At 42.4% G+C, this 20,593-nt stretch overlaps 2 protein-coding genes across 7 annotated transcripts in view; one reads left to right on the plus strand and one right to left on the minus strand.

The window, feature by feature from the left end:
* LOC149461194 (cytoplasmic dynein 1 intermediate chain 1) overlaps positions 1 to 12,129 on the plus strand; it is a 595,554-nt gene extending 583,425 nt beyond the window's left edge. For 4 of the 6 annotated variants that reach the window (XM_089678653.1, XM_089678654.1, XM_089678655.1 and 1 more), the window contains one exon: positions 6,926 to 12,129. In XM_089678653.1, the coding sequence (XP_089534779.1) occupies positions 6,926 to 7,033 (108 nt within the window). In that variant the 3' untranslated portion in view covers positions 7,034 to 12,129. The remainder of the gene's footprint in view (positions 1 to 6,925) is intronic. The other 2 variants (XR_016312930.1, XR_016312931.1) reach the window with 2 other exon arrangements.
* Positions 12,130 to 14,637: 2,508 nt separating this feature from the next.
* Positions 14,638 to 20,593, minus strand: part of SLC25A13 (solute carrier family 25 member 13) — a 247,445-nt gene continuing 241,489 nt past the window's right edge. Inside the window, exon 18 of the mRNA XM_089678657.1 lies at positions 14,638 to 20,494. Within this exon, the coding sequence (XP_089534783.1) occupies positions 20,314 to 20,494 (181 nt within the window). The 3' untranslated portion in view covers positions 14,638 to 20,313. The remainder of the gene's footprint in view (positions 20,495 to 20,593) is intronic.

Here is a 20,593-nt window from a genome sequence, read left to right on the forward strand (position 1 = left end):
GATCGACTTACAGTATTATCGACTTGCCGTATTACAGCACTTACTTCTGTATAGACACTTTATGTGGCACTTCTTATTTTAGTGTTTGATAATTTGACTGTATCACAAATAGAGTCACATATTTTTTCATTTAATTGTTTTAGTTATTTATTGATTTTAGCACTGCTTTTTTATTTTGTATGTGTGGATTGCATGGGTTGTTACTGACATGTGGAGAAAAGTTCATGTCAATAGCACCTTTAGAAATATATTTACCTAGAAAAATGGTGATGTGTTCAATACTTATTTTACCCGCTGTATAAAAGCTGCCATCAATAACCTTTCCGTATGAAATTGTTAGTTGTCTGGCAGTCATACTGACCCCCTGGCTTAGATACAATGAGTTTCTGACATGGGACAAGTAAAAAATAAAGACTATTGACTGTTCTCTGATGTGATGTACAATGCCTTGAAAAAGTATTCATACCCCTTGAAATGTTCCACATTTTGTCATGTTACAACCAAAATCATAAATGTATTTTATTGGGATTTGATGTGATAGACCAACACAAAGTGGCACATAATTGTGAAGTGGAAGGAAAATGAGAAATGTTTTTCAACATTTGTTACAAATAAATCTGTGAAAAGTGTGGCGTACATTTGTATTCGGCCCCCCGGAGTCAATACTTTGTAGGACCCCCTTTCACTGCAATTCCAGCTGCAAGTCTCTTTGGGGATGTCTCTACCAGCTTTGCACATCTAGAGAGGGACATTTCTGCCCATTCTTCTTTGCAGAATCACTCAAGCTCTGTCAGATTGGATGGAGAGCGTCTGTGAACAGCAATTTTCAAGTCTTGCCACAGATTCTCAATTGGATTTGGGTCTGGACTGTGACTGGGCCATTCTAACACATGAATATGCTTTGATCTAAACCATTCCATTGTAGATCTGGCTGGATGTTTTGGGTCGTTGTCCTGCTGAAAGGTGAACCTCCGCCCCGGTCTCAAGTCTTTTGCAGATTCTAACAGGTTTTCTTCTAAGATGTCCCTGTATTTGGCTCCATCCATCTTCCCATCAACTCTGACCATCTTTCCTGTCCCTGCTGTAGAAAAGCATCCCCACAACATAATGCTGCCACCATCATGTTTCACGGTGGGGATGGTGTGTTCAGGGTCATGTGCAGTGTTAGTTTTCCACCACACATAGCGTTTTGCTTTTAGGCCAAAAATTTAAATTTTGGTCTCAGCTGACCAAAGCACCTTCTTCCACGTTTGTTGTGTCCCCCACATGGCTTTTCGCAAACTGCAAATGGGACTTCTTATGGCTTTCTTTCAACAATGGCTTTCTTCTTGTCACTCTTCCTTAAAGGCCAGATTTGTGGAGTGTATGACTAATAGTTCTCCTGTGGACAGATTCTCCCACCTGAACTGTGGATCTCTGCAGCTCCTCCAGAGTTACCATGGGCCTCTTCTATGATTAATGCTCTCCTTGCCTGGCCTGTCAGTTTAGGTGGACAGCCATGTCTTGGTAGGTTTGCAGTTTTTGGATGATGGATTGAACAGTGCTCTGTGAGATATTCAAAGCTTGGGATATTTCTTTATAACCTAACCCTGCTTTAAACGTCTCCACAACTTTATCCCTGACCTGTCTGTTGTGTTCCTTGGCCTTCATGATGCTGTTTGTTCACTAATGTTCTCTAACAAACCTCTGAGGGCTTCACAGAACAGCTGTATTTATACTGAGATTAAATTACACACAGATGGCCTCTATTTACTAATTAGGTGACTTCTGAAGAAAATTAATTCCTCTAGATTTTAGTTAGTTAGGGGTATCAGAGTAAAGGGGGCGGAATACAAATGCAGTCCGCACTTTTCAGATATTTATTTGTAAAAAAGTTTGACAACCATTTATCATTTTCCCTCCACTTCACATTTATGTGCCACTTTGTGTTGGTCTATCACATAAAATCCCAATAAAATACATTTACGTTTTTGGTAGTAACATGACAAAATGTGAAAAATTTGAAGGGGTATGAATACTTTTTCAAGGCACTGTATATATTTGTACTGGGTCAGTGGCTCAGAAATGACTAAAGCCAGTCAGCAAGACAGCCAGGCATCTAGTATGTTAGAAGGAAAAATCAGCAAAGGCAGCCTCCAAAATCCATGGTACCGCTCCCAGGATATACTAGTGGCCACACCAAACATGGGTGCTCCTGACCCAATGTGGATCAGGTTTCTCCCAAATACTAAATACACAGAAACAACTGGCTGCACTACTTTTCAATAAAACTTTACTGCCCCTCCCCCCCGAAGCAACAACATCCTGTCAGACACAGGCTCCTCTACTGACGCATTTCACCCTGACGTGGGGCTTTATTGTACAGGAAAGGTTTACTTTAAATTTAGAAGATCGTATTGGCTGCGGACTAAAATGTATTTTAATTACAATAAATTATAAAATGTTGTGAGTACCTATTAGAAATATCATTGTTTAACGTAAGTAGAGTTTTCCTTTTTTTGCTTTACTGATATTTTATCGAAATAATTAACAAAGGCTCTTAACAAAAGCTTATTTTTTCCATACCAGTAATGAGATTCTGATAAACGTTCTGCCATTCTAAACCCATAATAGTAAATTACAGCTCAGAATTGTGATTTGTTTTACTTAAAATAAAATCTCTATTCTAAACCATAATTTTCTGCTTTGAGAAATTCACAATTAAATTGGAATAATTATCTCTTGGTGAATGATTACACTGATTGTGTTATGTGGGAAAGTTTACACTGAGAGGAGCAGCGCATTGGCCTCCCAGCATTGGGGTCATGGAGTTACTGCCTACAGGGGACACTCTCCATGGAGGTGGTATGTTCCCCTGTGGCCTTTCTTCCATATACAAATGATTGTAAACTAAGTTAAAAAATGTAAAGCGGAACTAAGCCCACCATTTGCTGTTTCCCAAGCGAAAAAAATCAAATTAGAAGTTTTCAGCAAATGTTATCGAATTCCTAATGCATAACTAATCCCATCGATTTTAACTCTTTCCCAGAACAGTTACATTTAGCCTCAGTTCACTATATGTAAATTCGGATATTTCTGAACCGCACAGATATTGGCAAAAGTATTGGGCCAGCCCTCCAGATCATGTGATTCAGGTGTTCCAATCACCTCCATGGACACAGGTGTATAAAATCATCCCCTAGGCATGCAGACTGCTTCTACAAACATTTGTGAACGAATGGGTCGCTCTCAGGAGCTCAGTGACTCCAAGCGTGGTCCCGTGATAGGTTGCCACCTGTGCAATAAGTCCATCCGTGACATTTCCTGGCTACTAAATATTTCGCACTCAACTGTTAGTGGGATTATAACAAAGTGGAAGCAACTGGGAACAACAGCAACTCAGCCACCAAGTGGTAGGCCACGTAACATGACAGAGCGGGGTCAGTGCATGCTGAAGCGCACAGTGCGCAGAAGTTGCCAACTGTCTGCAGAGTCAATAGCTAAAGACCTCCAAACTTAGTGTGGCCTTCAGATTAGCACAACAACAGTGCGTAGAGATCTTCATGGAATGGGTTTCCATGGCCGAGCAGCTGCATCCAAGCCTTACATCACCAAGTGCAATGCAAAGCGTCGGATGCAGTGGTGTAAAGCACGCCGCCACTGGACTCCAGAGCAGTGGAGACGTGTTCTCTGGAGTGACCAATCACGCTTCTCTCTCCGGCAATCTGATGGACGTGTCTGGGTTTGGCGGTTGCTAGGAGAACGGTACTTGCCTGACTGCACTGTGCCAAGTGTAAAGTTTGGTGGAGGGGGGATTATGGTGTGGGGTTGTTTTTCAGGGGATGGGCTTGGCCCCTTAGTTCCAGTGAAGGGAACTCTTAAGGCATCAGTATACCAAGACATTTCGGACAATTTCATGCTCCCAACTTTGTGGGAAGTTTGGGGATGGCCCCTTTGATTGGCCTGCACAGAGTCCTGACCTCAACACGATAGAACACCTTTGGGATGAATTAGAGGGAGACTGTGAGCCAGGCCTTCTCCTCCGACATCAGTGCCTGACCTCACAATTGTGCTTCTGGAAGAATGGTCAAACCTTCCCATAGGCACCCCCCTAAACCTTGTGGACATCCTTCCCAAAAGAGTTGAAGCTGTTATATCTGCAAAGGGCGGGGCCAACTCAATATTGAACCCTACGGACTAAGACTGGGATGCCATTAAAGTTCATGTGCATGGAAAGGCAGGGGGCCCAATACAATATAGTATACAGTATGTGCAGACCAGCAGCAGTGTGATTTGAAAGAGTCCTGTCTGATTTCCAATCTCACACACTTTAGCAATTCACATGGGAAACGCACCTGAACCACTGAGCAAAATTGCACCGACCCAAACAAACTATATGAACCCAGTCTCAAGGCATGCTGTGAATGATAAGTGACAGTTGTTTTTTCTCTCAGCCAAACTGTCAAACCATCAACTGGCTGGTGTCATAACCCATCACATGCTACCCCATGGCAAATGCAGATTGAATAGAAGCTAAGATGGCAGCTTCCTTGGCTGTAAAACATGAGAGGGTTAAGTTCCACTTTAAAATAGAACTACGGTGTACAAACCCCCCCCAAAGGGCAAACAGTCATGTGATGTCTATCCTGCAAAAAAACTCACCTGTCTGACAGTTCACCTGGGCTGGGATGAATAAACTCATGCACATGCCTGGGAGTTACATCATCCTGTAACTATACAAGAAGCCAATCAAGATGGCTGAAGACCCTGGACCTGGAAGATGCTACCACTAGGCAGCCATCTAGAGTGCACTGCAACAGAGAGCACAGCCATGGGCAGGGCCATTGGCAGCACAGCAGGCCTGCTGTAACATCAATTATATTTTCCCTGTGCCCCATCAGTTCACCAGGGGGGCTCAGGAGGTGAGGAACAGAGGGATTTTTTTTTCATTTTGGGCGCAGGAGGCTAAAGCCGTGCTAATCAGCGGCAGCCGACCACGGCTGCTCACGGCCATTAATTATTGGAATCACTGGAGGAGTGATTATCCTTTCCTCTGCTGAGGAGGGTGGAAGGCAAGGCTGTAGCCCGATGGTGGGAGGTGATTCGACAGAGAGGTGACTGAGGGCACAGGCAGCAATGGGAACCCATGCACAGGCAATTTCTGTTTTCTGAGGCACAGAGATACAGACATACACTGTATGCAGACAGACATATTTACACTTGATTTTGAAGGACACTAAAGTTGTGCAGCTGAGCCACACTTTTAGCATCCCCTCTCTCCATGCTTCCCAGGCTCTGCGCTCCCATCAGCGGACCTGGGACCTGCATGGTGGGTGCCACCGGTAGAAGGGAGGGAGATCATTGAACACCTGTTCATTGATCTCCCTTCCTGTAATGACCTGAAAGCATCATGTAAAATGTCACTTCTGGGTCCTGGTCTCACTGTCCCCAGACAGGATTGGATGATGTTAGCTTGAGACGAAGCTGTCTCCTGCAAACTTCAGACAGTCTGTCAAGAAGAGGTATCCAGTCAATGAGACGCTGCGCAACATCACCTCCTCCCAGCTCCCCGGTCTGTCTCCACATGGAGCTAATGTTGACAAGGATTAGCTCTGTGTGGAGTTGAATTTTGAAGTTTCTTCTTTTTTTTGGGGGGGGGGGGGGTGCAAGTACCTGGTCTTGCTTAGGGTGCAAAGTAGCAAAGTAGTCTCGCACCACCTCACAGATGTCAGATCCTTGGAGCAGAGGTATTTGCAGCTTTACTATGCTTTTATTCCAACACACCAATGTTCTTTTCTGCAGTGTTTTTATTCACATTGTCTACTTGTGCATGCGCAGTATAGGCATGTCTGAAATGATAACTGTCACAGTTGCTAGTGTGCTTATGTCAGCTCTCAAATGGCTGGCCTCATAGCTGATCCTGTGTGCAGCATTAGGGAATCTGCAGATCTAAATAGAAGCTAATCCTCAGCAGATAATGGAATAGGAGGGATTACTTCCATTTTGAGTGGAATTCCCCTTTAGACTCTTATTATTTTCTTTTTTTGTTTCCTCTATGACCCCCAGAGCTCTGCCCTGAGGTAATCTTTCTGGAATGTATACTTTTGTAAAGAATCCACTCTGGTAGTTGACACAGTAATGCTCAACCAGGAATACCGTAGTCAGCCTAGTGATTTGTTGTATTATATCGAAAGTGAATTTAAAGTGGAAGTCCAGGCTAAATTTACAGTTGTGCTAAAAAGTTTGCATATCCTGGCAGAAATGGTGACATTTTGGTATTGGCATTGAAAATATGACTGATCATGCTAAAACTATGTGATAATAAATGGCTTCATATGATCACTATCCTTATATATCATTTTGGGAATGATCAGTCATATTTTCAATGTCAATGCCAACATTTCACCATTTCTGCCACAGTATGCAAACCTTTGAGCACAACCGTATCTTGTCTTAAACCCCCCTTGTAACTCCCATTCTAACTACCCTGTAGAAGGAACATGCGTATACTTACCTATTCTGAGGGCACTCAGGTCCAGTCACTTTTCAGCTCCCGTCACTTTTCAGCTCCCACTGACGGCTTCAAGGAGAGGAGGGAGTGCTGACAATGGATGTCCCATCCTATGAGTGATGTCACCGCCCAGGCATTGCACCAGTTGTCTGCTGTCCCTCCTCTTCCTTGATGCTGGGAGCCAATCACAAGACCAGATCACCCTTAGAATAGGTAAGTATACACGCATACAAAAGGAGAAATATGTCACAATAAACTTTCAGAATGGCTTATCTACATATTTTCACTTAATCTTATTAAATCCTGTGGTTGGCATGGCTCACTGACACTTTTGTACCATGTGGACCTGACTCACAAGAGGGACTGATGATCTTTGGTTTACGGATGTAGATGAGAAGATGGGTTAATGCATTCCTCTTTTTTTTTTCTCCGCAGTTTGCTGTTCCGCACAGTGATGAATGGAGCCGCCTGGCCCGTACATTAGTGGAGATACGTGCCAACAGAGGAGATGGGGAAGAGGAGGCTGTGGAGTTGTCCACCTGAATATCCAGCACACGCCACTTGCAAGCACAGTATTTACCTGTAGCAGAATGTTCCAATGTCTCATTTTTTTCTCTGTAATTTCCAAAATGACGATCTTTCATTTGCAGCTTTTGTTTGAACAGTAGACGGACTGGCTGGGCTCTCCCGTCTCCTCTACTCAATGTGCAGACATTAAGCGCCTGTCTGCTGATGTTCCCCCGGTCTACAAATACATCACTGGGTGCCAGTATTTTAATTAAATGAGGTACAATCTGAGTCAGCATGCCTCTAATTCATAAATAGAAAATATCACAGAGCATTGTTCTGTTCACTATACGGGAGCTGTGCACAAACTTGGTGACTTCAGAGGGTTTTTGTAGATGACCAACAAAAGTGAGAGGGCTTGATTGCCAACACAAAATCTAGGTGTACATTTATTTCATTTAAATTTAAAATGTTGACAGCTCAATATGTATGGTGGCTTGCCTCTATTAGGTTGTGCTTGCTTCCTTAAAGGCCTACCTATAGGCACCATGTTCTCAGACATGTATATGTTCTTTTTCCAAGTGACCATACTCATCTTACAGAACAGTGGTGTAGAAGCCAAAAACAATGGCAACACAACAGCATTTGTACTGATAATGCTGCACAGTTACCACCTATGGTTTTTCACAAAGTTTGTGGAAATGCTTTATTAGTCCAAATGCTTTTTGGCCATTTGGTAACACTTCTTGGGATGGACTTTGAATCTCTTTGTAATGGCGTGCATCTTACGGTTTCACAATATCAGCCCAGGATACGGCAGGTTGCTATGACCTTCCATGGTATTACTGGACTGACGTGTGTGCGCAAAGGGGAGTGCCTAAAGACATAATAATAGAAGTTTTCCTGATATCACCAGTTATACTTGAGTCCATGCATGGGCTTCTGTAGCCTCTGAAAGAGTCACTTGGCCAAGTTGAACATTCTCTCATTGCTATTTTCCCCTAATATAAGCCAGCTGGGGGGATGTCTGCCCTTATAGGAATATATTTGTCCAATGAAAATGCACTTGTTTGATTAGCAATCTTTCATAGGAACCACCTAAAGTCTGTAGGGAACTTAAAAAATAAAAGATTTTCCCCTTCAATGAAAAGCTGAAGATCCAGTTTTGATCAGTACCTGAAACCTTTACGTATGTGTCTATAAATGTTATCACTATAACTGTCCTTTAAGAATCTCCAGGGAAATGTCTGAGATAAAGGTGGAGGGTGTGGAAGAAGCTGATTGGGGAACTCTAATACTTACACCTCGATATCATGCCAGGTAGAGATTACTTTACAATAAGTGACTGTACAGAAGATTTGCCTAGATTATGAGTTCCTAGAATTTGAATTACTTTATTATGGAAAAGGGTATTTAGTATATCTTCAGTTTTTCTTGGAAATGGTTTCACTACCTTCAGGCTGTATTTTAGTCTAGGTGCTTATTTTGTTTTTTTTATCCTAAATTCTGCTATTAATAAAAGGCATGACAATGTCCTAGTGTGTGTTTAATATGCAAGGAAACTGTGTGAGATGAGTGTAATATATGGGGTGCAGGAGGAGGTACTGGACAAAATACGGGATATATGAAAGACGGAAGGTGAGATGTGGTAGAGTAAGACTGGTGTTGGATGAGTAGTGGAGTGTAGGACAGGTGATAAAGGAGATACAGTAGTGTGGAAGAGATGGAGGGGAAGATGTGGGGTGTAGAATAAGAGATGAGATGTTGGGGTTTGGCAGAGGTAAAAGAGGGAGATATGGGGTGTAGAACAGGTAATGGATGAGATGTTGGGGTGTGGGAGACATGGAGGGGGAGATGTGGGGTGTAGAACAGGTGATGGATGAGTTGTTGGGGTGTGGATGAGACTGAGGGTGAGATGTAGAACAGGTGATGGATGATATATTGGGTATGGGGTGTTGAACAGATAATGGATGCGATATTGGGTGTGAGAGAGATTGAGGGGAATATGTGGAGTGTAGAACAGGTGATGGATGAAATGTTGGGGTGCAATAGAGATGGAGGGGTACATGTGGGGTGTTGAGCAAGCGATGGCTGAGATAGCGGCTGTGGTAGATATTGAGGGGGGGACATTGGATGTAGACTAGGTGATGGATGAGGTGTTAGGGTGTGAGAGAATGGACAGTGTAGGATAGGTGATGGACCAGATATTGGGCTACTGGAGAGATGGAGGGTGAGATGTGGGGTGTAAGAACATGTGATGGATGAGATGTTAGGGTGTGAGAGAGACTGAGGGTAAGATATGGGTTGTAGAACAGGTGATGGATGAGATGGTAGAGAGATGGGGAGATGTGGGGTGTTGAAAAGATGATGGATGAAATATCGGGTGTGGGAGAGATTGAGGGTGAGATGTGTGGTGTTGAGCAGGCGATGGATGCGATGTTGGGTATGGAAGAGACTGTGGGGTGTAGGATAGGTGATGGATGAGAGTTGGGATGTAGGATAGGTGATGGATGAGATTTTCAGGTGTGGGAGGATGGACCAGATAATGGGCTACTGGAGAGATGTGGTGTGTAGGACAGGTAATGGACAAGATGTTGAGGTGAGGGTGTTAGGTTAGGAAGTTAATGTTAAAAGTTAGGATAAGGGTCAGGTCTTAAGGTAGATCTAGTTCAATTTTAGAATTTGGAGGTGATCCCTTGCCTTACCGACGGTTATGGTGCTATTTCCCATACCCCCTCACAGCCTGTGCCTCTTTCTCCACAACATAGTTTAATTTACGAGCAGGTACAGTACATTGTCCCGGCCTTGCTTTATTAAATCCATACAGAGTGAGATATGATTGTGTGCAGATGTGGATTTCCTCCTATAAATTGGACTAGGCCAAAGGCCTCAGATGTGGTATTTCACGTGGTTTCAGAAACTCTGTATAGATGATCTATTGGAACATCACTGCGTCATACGTACTGCGGTCTGCCTCGTGAAACAGACTTATTTGAAATAATTAAAATAAACGGTTCTTTGCCTTGAATATAACGAGAGAAGCCTTATTTCTAAGCTGCTGCAAAGACCAGCCTAATACCCTGAGAAGCAATTACAAAAGGCTGTTTGTAAAAGAACGTTGGAGGGAATGCGCATTGTAACAGCCATTACTCGCGAGCATTTGAGTCATATTTCTTTAAAATGTTTGGGCACAGTTGATTTCATGGAAGGTTATATTAACAGATTGCGGTCCAAGAATGACACCGGAGAGACCCATAAAACATACTAAAAAATACCTTGCAGATCTGAAATTTCCTTCTTAGGATAATATATGATGCCTGCAGCCCAGAGACACAAAAACAGTTCATACACCTCATTGGAGGGAGACAGGAAACACCAGACTTCTGCATATACAAAGGAAATACTTAAAATGGCCAAAACTGATTTTCTGTGTCACTAATCAGGAAAGATTAATGTCTCACCGACTGGAGGCTTCAACACTTCTCATTCTGCAAAAACAAAATACATTCTGCTGCATTTTTATTTTTTATTTTTAAAAAAATTTAATTTTAGAAGTATTAGGGATAATGTTTATTTTGCTTAAAATTTACAAAACAAGCATGACTAAAGACATAAACGAAGTATGCAGACCTGTGATTTTTTTTTCATTTGGCTTGTTAGGTGATCAACGCAAAGGAGTTGATTTACTAAAACTGGAGGGTGCATAATCTGGTGCAGCTCTGCATAGAAACCAATCAGCTTCCAGGTTTTTTTTGTTTTTTGTCCAAGCTTAAAATTGAACAAGCTGTAATGAGAAGCTGATTGGCTCCCATGCACAGCTGCACCAGATTTTGCACTCTCCAGTTTTAGTAAATCAACCCCCATAATGTCACCTGTCTCTAATGAATGGACTTAACCCTCGGTGATAATGCTGGTCTCTAGTGAATGGATAGCCTGCATTCTCTGTGATGTCATAAGTCTCTTGTGAGCAGATATGCTACCTTTGCAGTGATGTCATCAGTCTCTTGTTACTTGATTGGTTGCATTCTCAGAGATGTCACCAGTCTTCAGAGAATGGATAGGCTGTGTTCTCACTGATGTCACTGGTCTCTAGTGAATGGATAGGGCTGTGTTCTCAGTGATGTCACTGGTTTCTAGTGAATGGATAGGCTGTGTTCTCAGTGATGTCACTGGTCTCTAGTGAATGGATAGGCTGTGTTCTCAGTGATGTCATCAGTCTAGTTACTTGATAGGTTGCATTCTCAGTGATGTCACCAGTCTTTAGAGAATGGATAGGCTGTGTTCTCACTGATGTCACTGGTCTCTAGTGAATGGATAGGGCTGTGTTCTCAGTGATGTCACTGGTTTCTAGTGAATGGATAGGGCTGTGTTCTCAGTGATGTCACTGGTTTCTAGTGAATGGATAGGCTGTGTGCTCAGAAAATGTCACCAGTCTCATTACTTGATAGGTTGCATTTTCAGTGATGTCACCAGTCTTTAGAGAATGGATAGGCTGTGTTCTCAGTGATGTCATCAGTCTTGTTACTTGATAGGTTGCATTTTCAGTGATGTCACCAGTCTTTAGAGAATGGATAGGCTGCATTCTCAGTGATGTCATCAGCCTGATATGACCAGATACAATACCTCCACAGTGAAGTCACCAGTCTCTTGTTATTGGAGCAGCTCCATCCTTCATGGTTTCCCCAATACTCATCAAACATACAGATTGTAGTATCTTATTGTCTAACCTTCTCTTCATTTTTGCAATTTTTCGATGTTCTGGGGGAAATAATGCCATGCTACAAATTCTCCTCACCCAGGGGAAGGTTTAAAAAGGGAAATGAGTGGTCTGGATACACGAGTAGTTCATGCTGCACATCCATAGCAATCAAATTCCCATAGTGTAGCAGAGATGAGGAGAAAAAAAAAATGCTATGGCCAGGAATTTTCTGCCATGAGTCCAAAGACGAGGCCCTTAGATGTGACTTACAGGCCTTTGAAAGCACTAAACTAGAACAGCACTTAAAGGGGACAACTTCCCTCAATTGCTTTTTTTGCTATTCAGCGATTTCACTGTTTTTAGCTGTTGCCTTCTAAATCCATTTCTATGTTTTGTGCTCTTAAATTGAAATAAAGCTGTGAAGTAAAATAAATGAATTTGTTCCTTTCCTGCTTGTGTTGAGTATAAATGAAGCGTAAATCCACAAAGTAAAAGATGTTGGAACTCTACCCACAGACCAGCCTCTGCTGTGGGGAGAAAAAAAAAAAGTTTACTTGGGGAAAAAAAAACTCTTTTATGTTACTGCTGCCTGTCTCTTTCCACAACTTCCTGGATTCCTCCATGCTTTGCAGCTTCTTTGTTCATTCCACAGGTTTACTTTTGATTTCCAAGGACTACATATCCCATGGTACTTTGCTGACTGCAAGCTGTGATTCTTGTACGGACGCCACCTCCTGAAACTCCTCCTCACAGCACCTCTGTAGTTCAGAAGGCAGGCTCTGTGAAATGTGTGACTCGCCAGTGCTACTCACAGTGCATAGGGAATACATGTCACAGAATTTGAGTAAATATATGGGGGTCTTCACAAAGGAAGTTCAGAAACTTAGATTAACCAGTTCCTGCCTGCAGTGTGCATAGATCCTCACAGCAGGTGAGCTTTATTGCCACGCAGCTGTATACAGTTGTGTTCAAAATAATAGCAGTGTGTTGAAAAAAGTGAATAAAGCTCAAAATCCTTCTAATAGCTTTTATTTCCATCCACACAAATGCATTGGGAACACGACACATTCTATTCCAAATCAAAACATGAAGAAAAATAGATCAAATTTCTGAAAAGTGAATATTAGACGGTTCAAAAAAATTGCAGTGTTTGTATTCTTCTTTACAAACTCAAACATTCACTATATAAACTGAAAAATGTTTGAAGATTTTGCTTTCCTTTGAATCACTTCATGAATATTTGGTTGTAGTCGCACTGTTTCTGAGAACTGCTGTACATCTGTGTTGCATGGAGTCACCCAACTTCTGGCCCCTGTGATCAGGTATTCCAGCCCAGGATGATTGGACTACATTCCACAGTTCTTCTCTATTTTTTGGTTTTCCCTCAGAAACTGCATTTTTGATGTCACCCCACAAGTTTTCTATTGGATTAATATCCGGGGATTGGGCAGGCCACTCCATAACGTCCATCTTGTTGGTCTGGAACCAAGATGTTGCACGTTTACTGGTGTGTTTGGGGTCGTTGTCTTGTTGGACACCGATTTCAAGGGCATTTCCTCTTCAGCATAAGGCAGCATGACCTCTTCAAGTATTCGGATGTATTCAAACTGATCCATGATCCCTGGTATGCGATAAATAGGCCCAACACCGTAGTATGAGAAACATCCCCATATCATGATGCTTGCACCACCATGTTTTACTGTCTTCACAGTGTACTGTGGCTTGAATTCAGTGTTTGGGGGTCGTCTGACAAACTGTCTCCGGCCACTAGACCCAAAAAGAACAATCTTACTTTCATCAGTCCACAAAATGTTGCGCCATTTCTCTTTAGGCCAGTCAATGTGCTCTTTGGCAAATTGTAACCTCTTCAGCACGTCTTTTTTTCAACAGTGGGACTTTGCGGGGGCTTCTTGCAGATAGCTTGGCTTCACATAGGCGTCTTCTAATTGTAACAGTCCTCACAGGGAACTTTACACCTTCTTTCATCTTCCTGGAGCTGATTGTTGGCTGAGTCCTTGCCATTTTGGCTATTCTATCCATTCGAATGGTATTTTTTCGCTTTCTTCCACGTCTTTCAGGTTTTGGTTGCCATTTTAAAGCATTTGCGATCATTTTAGCTAAGCAGCCTATCATTTTCTGCACTTCTTTATATGTTTTCCCCTCTCCAATCAACTTTTTAATCAAGGTACGCTGTTCTTCTGAACAATGTCTGGAACGACCCATTTTCTCAGAATTTCAGAGAGAAATGCACTGTAACCAGCATGTACAACATTTGCTGCCTTCCTTCCTTAAATAAGGGCAATAATTGCCACCTGTTTTTCAAAGAATAAATGACCTCACTAATAGAACTCCACACTGCTATTATTTTGAACATGCCCCTTTCAATTAGTGATTCAATTACACAGAATCAGCAGCATGCATGTCATGACTGTTGGGTCTGTTGGATTTCTATTACTCTACTACACCTGCTAGTAAATTATTTCCCATGTAGAAATATCATTTCTACCAAAAACAGTGATTGATCCGGTTAGTGATGTCTGACTGCTATTATTTTGAACACAACTGTGTGTCCCTATGTAAACACATTACTGTGCTGAAAGTGCACTCTGTGCGCTCCCAGCACAGTACCCAGCAGGTACTGGAAAGCTTCCAATGCATATTTGTGATTGGGAGCATTCTGATCATGTAACTGCTTCATAATCATATTATTTCATATTATCAAATCATAACCTATAAGAACAAAACAACACTGAAGTGAAACGGTCAGGATAGGCAGCAATATGAAGGCCACCACTGTCCATCTGCTGCTGGTGGTGGTGGTAGAGCTGGTGCAGAGCTTCATAAACCCAGCTTCCCTTCTGGGAGTTGGACAAGGCCGGCCCCCTGACATCGGGCCATTCTACGACAGCTTCACAGTTTGATGCTACAGAATGACGGCAGACTTTTTCAACTCAGGTTTATTAGACTACAACATAATATCCAAAATGTTAATTACTAACGTTCAAACTGAACATGGAATACTCACTACCACCACCTGCAAGAACACACAAGACGTGTCCTTCTCATCCCAGATAACTGGATATAATCATCATCATCGTACATCGGATTAGAAATCTCTCTGTGGCATCGTCATTCCTGACAAATGACAAACACTAGGTAAGGCAGTCGTACAGTACATCAATTATCGGCTGGCTTTATTCTAAGCAGCATTTCATGGAAGTGCATAATTCAGATAATAATTGGACCGACTTTAGCTCCGCCCACAAGTTGTTGATCTTGAAAACTGCAATTCATGAGAAGACATAGTGAAGTCACCTGATTGTTCACACGTCCACAAGCAACATATGTAACACAGACGTGTCCAGCTTCAGCACTTCTATACAAAGCAGATCTTTGCTCACATTATCAGAAAGTTCTGCTTTGATCCTGAGAGAAGGCCCAATACTACGCTCTTCTGGGGAAAATCCTGCTTCTGTCTCCCTTCACTGCTGGCTATATGCCTGAAAGAACAGACACTTGATCACAGGGGCGGACTGACAACTCATGGGGCCCCCAGGCAATAGGGGATCATGGGGCCCCTGTGTCGGTGCCCAAACTCAAAAAAAGCCTATGAAAAAGGTACCAGGGGCATCTCATGGGGCCCCCTACTGACCCCGGGCCCTCGGGCAGTGCCCGAGTTTCCAAATGGTCAGTCCGCCCCTGCTTGATCATGTGATCTCTGTTTGACAGGAGGAGTAAAATTCATCCTGACCCTCCTTTTTAGGAAAGACCAGGTGGTCAATTGTCATTGCTTTCATGTGTTGCCAGCACTAAAGAGAACATGGAGCAGTTTGTTCTCCGGTAAAAGTATTTCAGCTCTTCAGTCTATTTAGCCATCCCATCAAATCAGGTAACATAGGATTTGGTAATGTAAGCAGCAGGGTAGACACTTTTTAAGCTCACCTCTAATTTATCCACCTCAGCAGTGCTCTTAATTGTCAGAATTTAAATCCACTTTACAGCATAAATGTACATGATACAGAAAATTCATTATTGGTGGAAAAACGTGAGGAAATGCACTAATCCTGTATCTATTTACCTCCACCGGATTAAAGCAGCCCACAGATTATATCATTTTCTTTCCTTCCGCCACGGGTAAAAAGAAAGAAAATCACTTGATTCCTCCATCAACACAGTCCGTGTTGATGGGGGAATCTCTCCCTCAGTTATTGTGCTCTGCTAATGGGAAGCCTTGATCAGTGCTCATGGCTATAGCTGCCGGCAGTAATCACATGTAAAAAATCTGACAGGCTGGTTGTACCAAAGTCAGTTGATGGATATACTTAGGTACAACCAACCTGCCCATAGATGGATGAAATCACAGCTGGTCCCTGCTGAACTGGCCAGGATTCGATCCATCTAAGCCAGCTTTATGCACTAGAGAAATGACTGTAAAGCACCAACAGAGCTTATGTTTACAAAATCACATCCAATATTTTTTTTTTTTTTTTGGTGTTGGGTGTATCTACAAAAGAGTATCACCCAACACCAAAAAAAAAAAAAAGATCAAGCATCTATTTTTTTATAAAGTGCTGGGGGTATGTGTGCGTAGAGAAATTTCAACCTAAAAGCCTGCTATAGCTCCCTCCCCGAATAGTGCCCGATGTTGTAACAGATTGCTGATATGTGACCTCTTGTTACTTCACAATGATCATCTCCTAGTGACCGCATACACATAACTGACTGCATTCATATTCTGCACATTAATTCACTCTGATGCAAAAAAAAGTATGTCCTAAACTGTTAATGGTATTAAAAACTGCTAGTCCGGGTTCTTTGGATACACTTGGTAAGAGAGATGGCATTTGGTCAAGATGCAAGAAACCCGCGTAGCAGAAATCTCAATTTTAAAGCCTTACAAGTTTCCTGAAATTTTGTAACATTCAGTTCCATTGCATGATATTAAATACTAATTTTGACATCTTTGTTTTTATCTTACACACTTCAAGGATGACTGTAAAGATCCAACCAACACCCTAATCTGGATGACCCAACAGAATTCTCTAACATAGAGTGGGTCACTATGATAAGTGCTTCCAACTTTCAGCACTCATGGAACACAAATCTCTGTGCAGTAGAACTGATCTTTTCCTTTTCTATGTAGAGAAGAACGATCTAGACCACAGAGATACCACTGGCCAAGTGGCAAGGTAAAGCAAAGGGTGGCCCCTGGCATGCCAGACAGCTGTAGACAGCTATGAACACCCATGGGCGGAGATTTACTAAAAAATGAAGCACTCAAAATCTGGCACAGCTGTGCATGGTGGCCAATCAGCTTCTACCGTCAGCTTGTTCAACTAAGCTTTGACAATAAAACCTGGAAGCTAATTGGTTTCAATGAAGAGCTGCACCAGATTTTGCACTCCCCTGTGTTAGTAAATAACCCCCTTAGGTTGTAGATCGGTTAAACATGGAAAACCATTCATGGGCTTCATGTACCTCACAAGGACTCTGAATGAGACAACTCTGAGTTCCCAGCTCCCCAACGTACATATAGAAATAGTGAGAATTCAGGGCAGGTATCTCACTGCTGTCCTCGGGAGACAAATCAAGCCAGTGGGTAATATAGCCACCTCAATGTTACTCATACCCTGAAATACAAGTTCTGGGTGAGTTTATCCTTTAAGAGCGGTGTATAAAGACTGATGAAAGGTGGATGTGTTGCCCATGGCAACCAAAATAAAGTCATCATTTTAGTCACCCAGACTACCATGTGAGCAAACACTATATTCCTTTCAATTTGTTCCTCTGATGTCTTGAGCAACCTACAAATGAAGCAACCTGCAGAATGTCTGCCTGAACATGCTGGAGGTTGTGGTTCCACATTCTAGCATAGTCCAGGTTACTCAAGCCTTGTTCAGCCCTACAAAAGCATCATGGCAAACAATTATTTTATACAGGTTTGGTAAAACAATTGATGCAATACAATTACAAAAACACAATTTAATCCAAACCTAGTGAGGGGAATTTACTAAGAATGGAGAAGTCAGAATCTGGAGCAGCTGTGCATGGCAACCAATCAGCTTCTTTCAGTTTCAAAGTTTAACTGAAGAAGCTGATTGGTTGTCATACACAGCTGCTCCAGATTCTGTCTGCTCCAGTCTTCGTAAATTTCCCCATTGTGCGTTCTTTAAAAACTGGTACAGATGGGAATTTTGGCTTTTTTTCCTTTTGATTTACATGTAACATTTCCCAAAGATAATACAATTCATTTCTTTATTAGACTAAAATGCCTGACTCGTGCGTGTTATTTCTAAGGAAAGAAAATTTCACTTCAATAAAACTTCATGGTTCATCAGTGCAGGTCAAGAAATGGTTTTGTAGGCAGCACTTTACAGAGAACATCAACCAACCACATTAGTCTTTGTCGAAGGAAGAGATTGTAATCTAATATTTTCCACAGCCATACACTCCCAGTAAGGCCAATCTGGGCAGAAGCTGATTAACCTACTAGCCTGCTTTGGAAAGTAAACTAGAGCAGCAGAAGGAAACCAATATGGCACAGGAAGACTACAAACCACATTCATGTAGTGTCCTTGGTGGGAATCATACCCAGGATACTAACTCTTTAAGCAAAGTTCACTTTGCCCCTCTGCTGAAAATATTAAAGAATATTGGCATGAGTCTATGGGGGTTTAATGTATGCTCTAAAGTAGACTAGCTGCTCTCTGAGGAAGCCTCTATGGATCCCACCCACTCAAGAAAAGCAGAAAGGCTACGCGTTTTGTAAGCCCTGTGGATGGTGCTCGGGCAGTTCACGTAGCCTCTGTGATGCCACTGAGCTGTAAAAAGTAAAGATACTTCTACAAAGTTGATCACGTGGCATCTGGTTTAGTAGATTCCAGTGCACAGCTCACATCTGTGGCCAAGATAAACCACCAGCGAGCCTACTGCAGTAACGACCCTTAGTGTGATGTGGTGCTAGTCATTGTGAATGGCATCCCAATGCACCTTGCCATAGAAGCGGCATTGCAGATTAGTGCTCAAATGTACGTTGTGGAGGCAAATATCCTACATGCACCTTTGTTAGTGTATTAAGCAGCCCACAGATGGATCGATTCTCGACCAGTTCAGCAGGGACCAGCCAAGGTTCGGATCGAACCTTGGCTGGTCCCTGCTGAACTGGTCGAGAATTGATCCATCTGTGGGCTGCTTAATACACTAACAAAGGTGCATCCATGGGTAGGCAGATTGTACTGAAGTCAATCCATTGATCAACTTGGGTACAACCAGCCTGTCCAATTCTTTACATGCAATTATGGTCGGTGGCTATAGTCACTATAGCAGTAATCGTGTTCTACCCACATGGAACACGCCGCATCAGCAAAACACAATGGCACTGCAGTAGGGTTTCCCCCATCACCACTGACTGTGTTGATGGGGAAATCAATCGATTTTCTCTCCTTCAGCGCATTGTTGCAGGAAAGAAAATCGCATCATCTATGGCCTGCCTTAGGCAGCCCATTCCAAAGCACAATAACACATTTGAACTAACGTGCTGCAATAGTGTAAATAGGTCTCAGGAGAATGTGAAGAGCAAACGTAAAGTGCAAAGTATAGTAACCAACAGCAACCAACCAGAAATGAGATCTTCACTAGCCTAAGCAGACATCTACCTGGTTAAACTGCAAATTACCATTATTCTATGAACTGCTTCAATGAACAAGGGCATAAGAACGCCATCACTGTTATGTTTAAAAATAAGTGGGTAGCGTATATGTGTTTGGGGAAAAAATAACTAAACCCAAAAAAAAGTACATTGCTGCAGTCAATACACATTTCCATGTTTGAACCCTTTTAAAAGCACCACAAGTATAGAATACCTGATATTTGGCTGAAATCTGGTGAGATAGAAGTTAGGAAACTTCCTGTAGTGAGCCAACAATGCTGCCTCTGCTGCACACAAACCCTAACCATTGTTCTCACCTGATGGACTACAAAGCATTGGCCACTTTTGTTATGGAGATGAGAAGGGAGGTTTTCTGTGCTCCAGAAGAGGAGAACTGGCAGGGAAGATGACATCCCTACTTTGGATCGCAGTACAGGAGAGTTGCCAGCTCAAAACGAGAAGAAATTCTGCACTTTTTATGGGATAAAACATGGGGAAAGGTCCATTGTATTTCAGAGATGTTCTGAATGTTCTTTTTTCTTGCACAGACATACATTGATCTGTGGTGCTGATATTGCATTGTTGGTTTTATTTTCCCCATTTCTGGTTGCAGTTGACCTGCCCTGTGGAACCTGGTAGCAATATTGGTCAGTGAAATTCAAATACATTCTTAAAGGCCCTGTGGCTGTCAGGCTCTGGTAGAAATACAAGCCTCACCTCACTATACACTCCATAGTGAATCCAGTTTTTCCACCAGAGCTGGACAACCAAGCTGAACACTTTTTTCTTAAACTTAGACCAAAAAACAAAAAAAGATTGCACATAAAAAGAAACTCTATAAAGTTCTAAAAACTTTCATGAAACGGATTATGGAATAAAAGACGTCAGTGGAAATTATTGCATAAAGGGAACAAATTGTAAAATATGACAGAACTGCATTGAGTGGTCTCCCATAAGTTGTCACGGTCCTCAAGCTTTAGCTGCAACAGAGGTAGATGGTGGGGCCTGGAATCGTGGCAGGTACAGTCCAAATTTGCTTTCGATTCCGGCAAAAGTGGCTACAGCAAGTTTATATCCTCCGACGTGGTCTGGATTCGGGGCAGGCAACGTGATTCGGGATTTAGGGACCTGTTCTGAACCAGCTGGTTTCCTGTAAGTCAAATAAAAGCAAATAAGTTATACTGCAAGATGTGAGCAGCAGCAAGTCAACCTTTTTCTTTTAGTTTTCAATTCTACACTAGCATTGGTA

Source organism: Staurois parvus, unplaced genomic scaffold (assembly GCF_062004578.1).
Source record: "Staurois parvus isolate SC_StPar_1 unplaced genomic scaffold, SC_StPar_1.0 ptg000208l, whole genome shotgun sequence".
Classification (NCBI taxonomy): Eukaryota; Metazoa; Chordata; class Amphibia; order Anura; family Ranidae; genus Staurois; species Staurois parvus.